The sequence below is a fragment of the Nyctereutes procyonoides genome, unplaced genomic scaffold, assembly GCF_905146905.1.
Source record: "Nyctereutes procyonoides isolate TBG_1078 unplaced genomic scaffold, NYPRO_anot_genome, whole genome shotgun sequence".
Classification (NCBI taxonomy): Eukaryota; Metazoa; Chordata; class Mammalia; order Carnivora; family Canidae; genus Nyctereutes; species Nyctereutes procyonoides.
Window position 1 is genome coordinate 31552478 of NW_026575020.1, and position 10672 is coordinate 31563149.

Sequence of the window (10672 nt, forward strand, 5' to 3'; positions counted from 1 at the left end):
GGAGGGATGCAGCCACAAGCTCCCGGCAGTTCCAGATATGGGGGCATGAAAGGGAGCCTCCTGCAGGGGCCCCAGGGCAGACCAGGGGACAGGAGGTCTGCCCATGGCCATCCGGGGAGGGTGCTCTGCGGTGGCCCCTCCCCTCCACCCCAGTGGATGGAAACTGAGCGAGCATGCCATGGTCTCAGCAATCCTCTGAGGGCACTAACCGGGCATGGATTAAGCCTAAGAACACAGCGAGGGGGCGGGGACCACCCCTTCCATGGGGGTAGGGGGGGTGGGGAGCAGCCGCTCCCACAGCGAGCTCGGCTACATCCTTGCTCCTGAGCATTAGCCCCCAGCCCAAAGGACTGTCAGCCCACCGTCCCCCATGGAGAACGCACCCCCGGCCCTCGCCCCGCTGGCCTTGGCCTCACCAGCCCCAGCCCCCACCAACAGGGCCTGCTGTGAAGGGGTCACCACCTCCTGTCCCACTTGGTTCTCCCTGGCCTTGCTCGCTCCCGTGCAGGGCAGGGGGCGGAGGCTCACCTGCAGCGGAAGCACCACGAGGGCCACGCAGATCATGATGACCACCAGCAGCTGGGATGGCCAGATCTTGGGCGTCACGTCACCGTAGCCCACAGTGGAGAAGGTAACGATGCAAAAGTAGAAGGCCGTGAGGAGGGACAGGTTCTCACCTGCTCGCTCCAGGTGCTGGATGCCACAGGTCCTGGGGGTCCGGGCAGTCGGAGGGCTGCAGGTAGGGCCTCGGCCACCTCCCAGCCCCTGGGGTAGAGCCCTGCCTGCCCATGGGACCTCGGCACCCGTACGCTGGGCTGAGCGCTGCTGGGAAGCCTGAGGCACAGGGCAGAGCCCAGGTGCCCTCATCACTGCCGGGGGACCCCACCCCCCAGTCCTGAGTCCAGTTCAGTCCACGTGGGCTCCTGATGCCCCCACCCCCAGATCAGCCCTGCAGATCTGCCCCTGGATGGTCTCTTCCAGCCCATGGCGCTCTCAAGGCCCCTGGAAGACGTGCCCTGAGTGCCAATGCAGAGCTGCACTGGCGAAGTGTGGGCCTAGGGACCAGGGGGTGGTGGTGGTGTGCCACCAGCAGTGAGCCCCCACATGCCACCCCACCCCTCACCCTCACCCAGGACTCAGAACCGGACAGCTCTGCTTCCCACACCTGTGACCTGGAGTCCCAGTCCCCAGACAGAAGGTGCTGATGGCAGGGCCTAGGGGGCCCCCAGTGCACACCATGGGGTAGGCCAGGGAGATGCCTAGAGATCCCCCGGGGCCCAGGTGGATGCCCTGGCTGCTGGGGGCGAGCCAGCTGGGTGTCTCCGCTGAGGTCTGCAGGTCCCCAGGGTGTGGGAGAAGCACGTGGCCCTCTCTCTCTCCTCCCGGACCTGGGGCCTGACTGCCACCTGCCACCGCCAGGCCCTCCTGAGCTCTTGGACACCAAGGCCCAAGGCCCGGCTCTGCCCCAGCTGGTGGCCCCTGCAGGGCACACTCACCCCGTGAACACCAAGCAGAGCAGCGTGCAGAACAGGATGAGGACCTGGTTGAACATGGCCGACTGCGTGCGCAGGATGGCGCGGTGGAAGTCGTTCTGCGGGACACGGGGCTGTCAGGGGCACAGCGGGGACCCGCCACCGAACCTGGGCCCTTCGGCGGTGCATCCCAGTGCTCCGGGTGAGAGAGAGGGGGTGGGGGCCCGCTGCGGACACCTGCACTCAGCCCCCTGCTCCCCGCAACCCCCCTGCGTCCCCTGGGGGGAGGGCCGAGGGCACAGGACGGGAGGCCCCGGCTTTAGTCAGGATGGGGGGTCAAGGGGGCCTGTGCTGGGGCAGACGGCTCCTGCTGCCAGGCTGCTAAGGGATCTTGGCCAGACACTCAGCAGAGGATTTGTCCATGGCCCTGGGTCACGTGGGCCTGGTCTCTGTGGGCCACTGGCCCTCAGCCCTCATCCCTACGCCACATACTCCTGGTCAGGCAGTGCTCCAGGCTGAACCTCCTCTGTGCCACGGAGGCCGGGGCTCAGTGATGGGCCTCAGGACAGAGACAGGCCTCCCACGGTGACAGCACGCTTCTGCCTCCTGGGACACCCAGGGCAGGGAGCCAGCTCCCCTGGGTCCCCAGGACAGGAGGGCGGGAGGATGGGAGGACAGGACTACGGGCCGACAGGATGACAGGAGTGGCCTGGCATGGCTTACAATCATGTTTTCCAGGGCATGCTTGGCCAGCCAGCAGTTCAGAAACACAGGGATGAACAGGTTCCTCAGGGGCGCCCAGAATATCTGTGGAGGAGACGGGTCAGGGGGCTGGGGCTGGGACTGGGGGAGCCCACTCCTCAGCCGGCTGCTCACCCACCGTGACAATGAAGGGCAGCGTGTTGATCATCTCCAGGATGAAAGAGACACGGAAGATCTGCTCCCAGATGTTCCCCTGGGGGCCATGAGGGCAGGAAGAGAAAGACAAGCCAGTCAGGAGGTCAGGGAGTGGGGGTAGGACAGGCCAGCCAGGTGAGGGAGTGGGGGGGAGGCAGGCTAGCCAGGAGGTCAGGGAGGGGTCAGAGACGAGGTCAGAGGGTCAGAGGGGAGGCTCAGGCCAGGGGGTGCTCACTTTGTAGCTGAGGTAAATGAGCAGCATGGTCTCCAGGAAGCTTATTATGGCCACGATGACCTAGGAGGGGCGGAGACTGAGTGGGGCTGGGGGGGACAAGGCCCACCCGGAGCCACGCCCCCCACTCACCTGAATCGCCCACAGAGTCATCTTTCTTTCCACCCAAAGGATGGGCGCCCTGGGGAGGGAGGGAGGTGAGCCTTGGGCTGTGGCCCCCAACCACCCGGGGATCTGCTGACTGCTAGCTGCTGCTCAGGTGGATGGAGGGCACCAGCCTCCCCCCAAACCCCCCAGAGACAGGAAAAGGACAGGACGGTTGGTCAGGATGGATCAGGGATCAGGATGGGTCGAGGAGGTTCCCCAGGAAAGGAGGCCAGGCCCGAGGCTGAAGGCCATGGGGCAGGGCTGCGGGCTCAGGGGCCCTTCACCCTGGGCAGGCTTGCTGGGGCAAGCACAGACTGAGGCTGGCCTCCCTCCTTCCTCAGGCCAGCCGAGCTCCCCAGGGTGGGGTCTGTCGGAAGGAGGGTGGCCCTAAGGGTAGCAAGGCCAGGGCTGTCTGCAGACAGGCTCTGGGCACTGGGGACGAACAGACTGAGGCAGGAAGCCAGAAGCCGATCCATCCAGGAGGTGGCCGAGCCTCTGGGGACACATCCTAAACTCCGGACCAGGCACCGTGGTCTCTCTGGGGTCACATCCACTGCGTGACGGGAGCACAGCTCTCCTTGGGTGAGAGTGTCAGGAACAGGAGCGGCCCTCCCTACTGGCCCCCTCCCCACCCATGGCCTGGGGGCTGAGCTGGCGGTGGAGGGGGTGGGGTGGTGAGTCAAGTCACTTGTGGTGATGCCTGTAACTCTAGAACTGCCCCAAGGCCTCAGGTACTCTGCGGACAGTCCCCAGGGCTGGGCCAGGGGAAGACTGGCTTGTGGGCAGGAACTCACCAATTGATCTCGGAGGATGAGCCATTGAAGGTGTAATTCTGCTTTGGGCAGCCCCAGCTGCAGGGAGACAGAGCCGGCCAGCTGAGCCCCTGAGCCCCCGCAGAGACCCTTCCCAAGGTTGCTGTGGGCTCAGGGAGCACGGCAGGCCACCCTCCCTGCCACACTCCGGGCCAGCTACTAGCATCTCAGACAGGCTAAGAGGCAGCCTGCAACCCAACCACCCCCCAGCCCCGCTGCAGACCCCCGGGCAGGCGGGGCTTGGGGATGGGAAAGACAGGGTCCAGGGAGGAGCTGGGATCCTGTCTGGTGTGACAGGAGGTTGCTGGGGAGGGTTGTGCATGGTGTGATCAGAGACTGACGCTCAGGGCCTCCCAGAGACGGAGATGGGAGCTGCCACGAACAAGGATGGACGGTGCACGTGGGACAGGGAGCGAAAGCTGAGCTCCCACCCGGAGGTTAGGTCCCAAGATGCACGCTCTGAGTCACTCCCAAGATCAAACCTCTATACCAGCTGGATGCCCAGTCTCTGGGACAGTGGCAGGGACACAGTAGACCTGTTCCTTCTGCCCCAGGATGTAACCAACACCAGGCTGACTGACTAAGGGGACCTCACTCTCACCAAGCCCCATGGTGACAGGCAGCTCCCTCTCCCTTGTTTTCCAACTGACCCACTTCCCCCTCAGCCTTACTGGGGCTATTGTTGCAAACTCAGTGCTCACTGAAGTGGCTGGCTGTCACCCCACCCATCCACCATCCATTTACCCATCCATCCACGCATCCATCCATCCAACCATTCATCCATCCATCCATCTACCCACCCATCCAACCATCATCCATTTACCCACCCATTCATCCATCCATCTACCCACCCATCCATCCATACACCGTCCTTCCAACCACTCATCCACCATCCACCCACCATCTGCTTCTATCTAACCAACTACTCATCCACATTTATTCTCCATCCATCAATCCATTATTCATCCATCCAACCATTCATCTACCACACATCCATTCATAATTCATCCATGTGCCCGCCTATCTGTCCATTCTACCCATACCTCCACCAGTTCCCTCCTCCATCCATTTGCCCACCCACTTGCCCATCCAAGTGCTAGACCCTGGGCAATGAATATAATACACCTGGTTCCTCTAGGGATCTGGAACCAGGTGCCCCAGGAGCCTCTGGGAATGGGAGAAGGTGGGATAAACTCAGGAAAGTGGTTTGAGATTCTGTTAGATCCCTGTTTTCCTTTTCAAACCACCATGGCTGGATCTGTGCAACCCCACCTGGGATGAAGACAAGGGATGAAGAGGGTCTGACTTGGGGTCACCAGGCCCAGCTGCATGTAGGGGGTTAAATTCCACTTGCATTGTCCTGAGGCCCTGGCTTGGCCTGGGAGCCTGGTGGCCACGCTTAAGCCCCAGGGAAGAGGTGGGAAGACTGCACTGAGGAGCAAGCCTCTGGTTTCTCAGTTCATCTGGCTGACAGTGATGACCAGGCTGCCCAACCTGACCTCAAGGCCCTCAGCATCTGAGTGCCCACCCCTGGTGTGAGCGGCTGAGGAAACTCACTCAGCAGGAGCTCAGGAGAAGCAGAGACTGAGCCAAAGAGAAAAAAACATAAGAAAGAATCCGGGTTACAGGCATCACCTCCGGAGAAGCGGGAAGGCAGTGTCTGCCTAAAGCAAGACAGAACTCTCAGGAATTAAAGCATGGTGCAGAGAGACTGAGCCAGAGCTGGAGGCAGAGCTAAGGGAGTTGCCTGGAGAGAGCACAAGAGAGACAGGGGGGATGGGATGGTCCAGAGCCACACACCCAGGCATCGGAGGCCCAGAGACAGTGGAGGGGAAGGGGTGCAATCTTCCGAGGCCGTGACACCCATTTCCGGCGTGGGAGAGAAGGGGCCACAGCAGGGTGTCCCAGAGGCTGCCACATGGGCACAGAGAGGACTCCACCAGCCTACAGGGAGGAGAAGTGCCTCCCACAAGGATGCCAGGCAGCAACAGTGGCAGGGAGACAGCACAGTGAGAGGGGCTGCATCTGTGAGCCCGTGAGCGAGAGAGAAAGCTCAGACCTGAAGGGGGCGGGCGGAGTGTGCTCCCTGCAGTGAGGAGCCCAGGAGGGACAGATGGGGCCCCATGCAGCCCTGGGAAAGGAACCAGGAGGCCCTGCCTGGCTATATCCTGCTCCCCCACCCTGGATGAAGGTGGCGCAGAGCCACTGGCAGGGCCCTTCCAAGCACCAGTAGGTGCACATTGGCCACAGTCCATGGCCAGGGCGCCCTCCTCCCGAGCAAAGCATCCTCGGCCCTGCTCCGTGCAGGAGGATGCTGGGAATGAGGGACTCCCCGAGGGGCACACATCCCAGGCCGACCCCACTGGCCTCTGCACCGGCAAGCTGCCCCCAGTTCCCCAGGTCACCCACCATCCAATCCCCAGCGCTGGGTCATCCAGCAGCACACGGACGATATACAGCAAGCAGGTGAGCAGCTTCAGGGAGAAGTTGAACAGCCGGATCCTCAGGCCTGCAGTGGACGGGGGGACAAGTCGGGGCTCCTGGGCCACCGGAGTCACACTACAGGCCCTGTCAACAGACTTCTTGGTGCCCCTGGGACACCCTGGGTGGAGCTGCCCCCAGAGACTGAGGGGCTCTTTGGGGGATGCCACCTGGCCAGCCTCTAAGAGCCTCCATCTCTGTCCTGCCTTACAGATGGGATAGGAGGGTGGAGGCCTGGGGGGCACCTCATGGACTAGGACCTGGGGGGACTCCCTCCATCCCCCATCCTGTACCCCAGGAAGGGTCTGAGATGGCCAAGCTCCTGCTGAGAAAGCAGGTACCTGTTGGGGGATGGGTGGGGTGCCATGGAGGAGGCTGTGCCTGGGGCCTGGATGGCCCCAGCCCAGCCTGGTGTCCAGCAGGGGGGCAGGGTCCCCACAGTTTCTGGGTCCCACCTCCTACTGGGGCAAGGTGGCCTGAAGCTGAGACCAGAGACCCTCCCACCATGCCCTGCACCCACCACTCACTGACCTAACTTCTCCTCTGTGCAGGCCCCTGGGCCTCTCCCCCATAGGCCCCCCGAATCATTGACTTGGCCACCTCACCCCTGCCCCACGCCAGCCCCTGGGCCCCATGCCCCCAACCCCTGCTCACTGGATCTCTGGTTTTTGATGAAGAACAGCTTGAGTCGCTCTTTGAAGGTGTTCTCATTGACGTAGAACTCCACCTGGACCCTGGAGGCAGGGAGAGAGGACATGGGGGGCTCTGGCCAGTGGGAGGCTTGAGCAGGGCCAGACCGGCTCCCACACCCCAGGAGTAGAGCAGACAGAGGGCGGTGGCAGGACGAGGAGGCCCCCGGTGTCCCACGCACCTGCCTGCCCACCCATGCAAAGCCACTGGGCACGGCTGCTGCCTGCTGGACACCAGAGCCCTCCAGGGCCCCCGGAGGTGAACACCCATGGGCCCCCAGCCATGATGGTCACGGGCAGCCAGCCACCCGGATGAAATATGCCCTTTGTGGCCCTCAGCACAACCTCAAAACATGCCAGATCATCTGTACAGAATGTTCTGGAAACTGACGGTCATTTGCTTCTTCTGATGGCCCCTGGTGGCTGTGCCCTGAGACTCGCTGCAGCCTGCAAGATGGCCAGGCAGATGGACTGGCAAGACGTGGCCTTCCCCTCCCCCCATGGGCTCACCCGACCCTTGGTGGTACCCACAGGCTCTAAGTCCTGCCCAGGCTCCCAGCATCCAGGGAATGGACCACAGCAGACCCACAGGTCATGAGGGAGTCGCTGTGGGGGCCACCTGGTCCCCGGGGGGACACGGCCTGGCCTCAGTTAGGGCCTCCTGCAGCCACTGGGCCCACACTGGCCTGGTGGGGGTGCTGCTCTAGCAGGGGGGAAGGTGTGGACAGCAGGCAGGCCCCGAGAGAGTGAGGGCCTGGAGCCAGGGCTGCCCCCTGCCCCGTCACCCTCCAGGGCAGGCCCCGATACATGGGCGATCTCCCCTGCACCTGGGCTCCAGCTCCCACCAGCAGAGATCAGCAGGCTGTCCCCCTGACAGCTGACCGGAGCTGCCCTGCCTAGGGCTGGCCGCCTCACTTTCGAGGAGCGGCGGGCATCATCCTTGGTCTCCAAAGCCCGTTCTAGGCTGGAAACAGATGCAGGCACCGTAGCTGTCTGGACCTGCCTGGGGGGCCTTGGGCGGGGCGCTGGCACACCCTGACCTGCTGTGGGCGTGGGGCCTCGGGCAGCCACAGGGGCCTCAGCTGGTCGCAGGGCTTGAGGAGGGTCCCTTGAGGAGGCAGGGGTGCTGTGGGCCGTCCCCACTGGGTCCTGGTGCAGGTCCAGCCCCACCCTGGACTCCTGCAGCCGGAATAGTGGGCCAGTGGGGTCCAAACCCAGAGCCAGTGGCTAGTGTACCCCCTGTAAGCCAGCAACCCCCTGCACCTCCTGTATCCCAGTATACCCCATGATACCCCAGCACACACCCTGTACTGCAGCACACCCCGTGGTACCCCAGCACACCCCTTGTACGCCAGTATACCCCATGGTACCCCAGCACACCCCCTGCAACCCAGCAACACCCTGCACCGCAGCACACCCCATGGCACCCCAGTACACCCCCTGGTACCACACTACACCCTGTACCCCAGCATACCCCATGGTACCCCAGCACACCTCAGTACTCAGCACCCCTGGAGCCCCACTGTACCCCAGCACAAACTCCTTTCCTCTCTCTCCTCAGAGCCCTCCCCCTGCTCTCTGGGCTTCTGTGGAACCCCTGAATCCCACCCTCCTCTCTAGGTGCCACCTGGAGCTGGGTCAAGGAGGTCCCTGAGGGGCTCTTTGGGAAGTTGGTCTGACCAGCCCGGCGGGGCCTGGGCCTAGTCTGGTCAGGTCAGGGGGGCAGATGCAACTCAGTGAGCTTGAGGAACTCCCCGGGGCCCCAGAGCACCCAGCTTAGGAACACACCCTCCTTGCCACTCTCCTGCCCTGTCACAGCAAAACCTCAACAGGGGTCTCCTACCCCACCCGTGCTATCCCCTCAGGCTTGTTTCCTAGCCAGCAAGGCCCTGCCTGGTGGCCATCTGGTTGCTTCCTCCTCAGCCTCCCAGGCACTGATCACGCTGCCCTCCCTGACCCACTGGCTCTGGTCACCTCTGACTCCCCCAGATTCCTCAGCTCTCCCCATCCTATCTCTGAACATGGGGTGCCCAGCACTGCTCACAGGTCCCTTCTGATGCCCACCTGGTCTGTTTGTGCAAGCTGACTTCTAGACCCCAGCTCTCCTCTGAGCCCCTGCTGACCCCCCCTGACATTGCCCACTGGGCCAGCACCTCCCCAGGCCAGAGGCTGCTCCCTCCCCCATGTCAGACTCACACCTGCCTCCCACGTGCCCACCCCCTGCGCCGTGGGGAGCCCCCCTTCCCGAGGTCCCACCACAACTGCCTTCCCTGCTTGCTCCTGCTGGAAGGCTGGATGCCAGCGGGTGACACAAGGTGTCACAAACAGGTGGGGTGACACAAGCAGGTGGGGTGGACTCCCACACACAGCGCTGTGGCCTCCAGCTGCCAGTGAGCACTGCCTGGGTGCCACAGGCCAGCGTGGGGCAGAGGGTCTACCTTCCTACGGGTCTGCTCTTGTTCATTCACCAGGCAGGAGGCCTGGAGGGGACAGCTGGGCATACCCAAGGCCACTGCTGCATGTGGCCAGGGGCCCAGGAAGGTCTACAGCAGGGGTGCCCCATGGGCATGCACCATATAGGCCTGGTCTGGAGCCCAGAGGCTACAGGGCCTCAGCCCCTGGAGGAGTGCCTGGGGTCAGGCCACTGGCCCCGAGGACTGGACAGGCCAAACCTAGGGCCTATCCGTGGGACAGTCCTCAGCCCTGGCGAGGACAGGGGTTCAGACTGCAGACAGAAGGGCCATCTCACTGAGCCCTGCCATGGGGCCCTCAGAGGGCTCCCTATGTGCACGGAGATGAAAGTCCAGCCAGGCCCGAGACTGGCTAGGATCACCCAGGGGGTCCCAGGCATCATGGGCTCTGAGCTCCCCCTGGGACCAGGGTCTCTCAAATATTTCCGGTGGAAGGTCAATCCCCAGGTGGCTTTGCTGTCTGAGTGGGCCCACCTGGCTGCTCTCTATACGGGCCCAGGCCCCCTGTGCAGCCTGAGCCCCCCGCCTGCCTATGCCCACGGTCATGCCCACGCTGGAATGGACCCAAGGAGCCCCCCCCCCCGTGCCAGCAAAACAGCTCAAACCTCACCCACCAGATACGAGGATGGGACCTGCCAGGCCAGGGCAGCTGCCCAGTGACAGGGGGACCTGCCAGTGCCAGGGCAGGGGGAGGCTGGGGGCTGCATGTCTCCCTGCTGATCAGCAAGCTGACCGGTTGGCCCACAGGCAGGCCCAGGGAACAGGCCTTCCAGGGATTCCAGATGGCCTGTGCCGGGAAGCTCCAGAGGCAGAGCCAGGCGGTTGGCCTGGGGGGAAGGTGGCCAGGCACTAAGCACGTAGCTACAGGCAGGCCCTCCCACCTGGCCACAGCAGCCGGGCACTCACATGGGGTCGCAATCTGACTGCCTGCTTCCCTTGATCTGCCGCTGTGTGCTGGTGGCTCTCGGGCAGGTGCCTGGGGGCTCCCTCCACGCTGGAACCCGCAGGCTGACCGGCCAGAGACAGGCCTCACCACCACCTGAGGCTGTCTATTCTGAGAAAGGGCAGAGCCTGTGACTGGCCCAGGGACCCAGATCAGCACAGACATGCAGCTTGCTCCACCCCCATGCACTGGCACTTCCTGGAGGTGCCCCGGCAGGGTGCCGGGCTTGGAGGCACAGGGCCCTGGCAGGGGCCAGCCGGCGGGGTGGGAACAAAGGCTGCTCTGTCGCCACCACTCCAAGCCCCAAGCCTGTAGACTCAATGTGGGGGGTTGGTGGCCACTTCCCTCCCGGCACCCCCAACCTTCATCAGGGTGGCTCTGGGTCCACCTCAGTGGGTGAGTGGGAGGTTGGGGGACTGAAAGGCTTTCCTCTGGCCACTGCCATGGGCTAGCTCCTGCAGGGCTACCTGCTGACCTTGCTCTGGCCCCCAAGGCTGGGCCAGGTGGCTGGGGGAGCCTCCTTGAGCC

The 10672-nt window shown here is 63.7% G+C and overlaps 1 protein-coding gene across 1 annotated transcript in view; it reads right to left on the bottom strand.

The window, feature by feature from the left end:
- The window catches only part of KCNT1 (potassium sodium-activated channel subfamily T member 1), a 28642-nt gene extending 18530 nt beyond the window's left edge, over positions 1–10112 (bottom strand). Inside the window, exons 1-10 of the mRNA XM_055326008.1 lie at positions 10108–10112; positions 6696–6775; positions 5970–6069; positions 3543–3599; positions 2734–2782; positions 2605–2664; positions 2353–2427; positions 2196–2279; positions 1497–1591; positions 529–709 (exon numbers count right to left, since the gene is read on the bottom strand). Coding sequence (XP_055181983.1) covers positions 529–709; positions 1497–1591; positions 2196–2279; positions 2353–2427; positions 2605–2664; positions 2734–2782; positions 3543–3599; positions 5970–6069; positions 6696–6775; positions 10108–10109 — 783 coding nt within the window. The 5' untranslated portion in view covers positions 10110–10112. The remainder of the gene's footprint in view (positions 1–528; positions 710–1496; positions 1592–2195; positions 2280–2352; positions 2428–2604; positions 2665–2733; positions 2783–3542; positions 3600–5969; positions 6070–6695; positions 6776–10107) is intronic.
- Between the last annotated feature and the right edge of the window lie 560 nt (positions 10113–10672).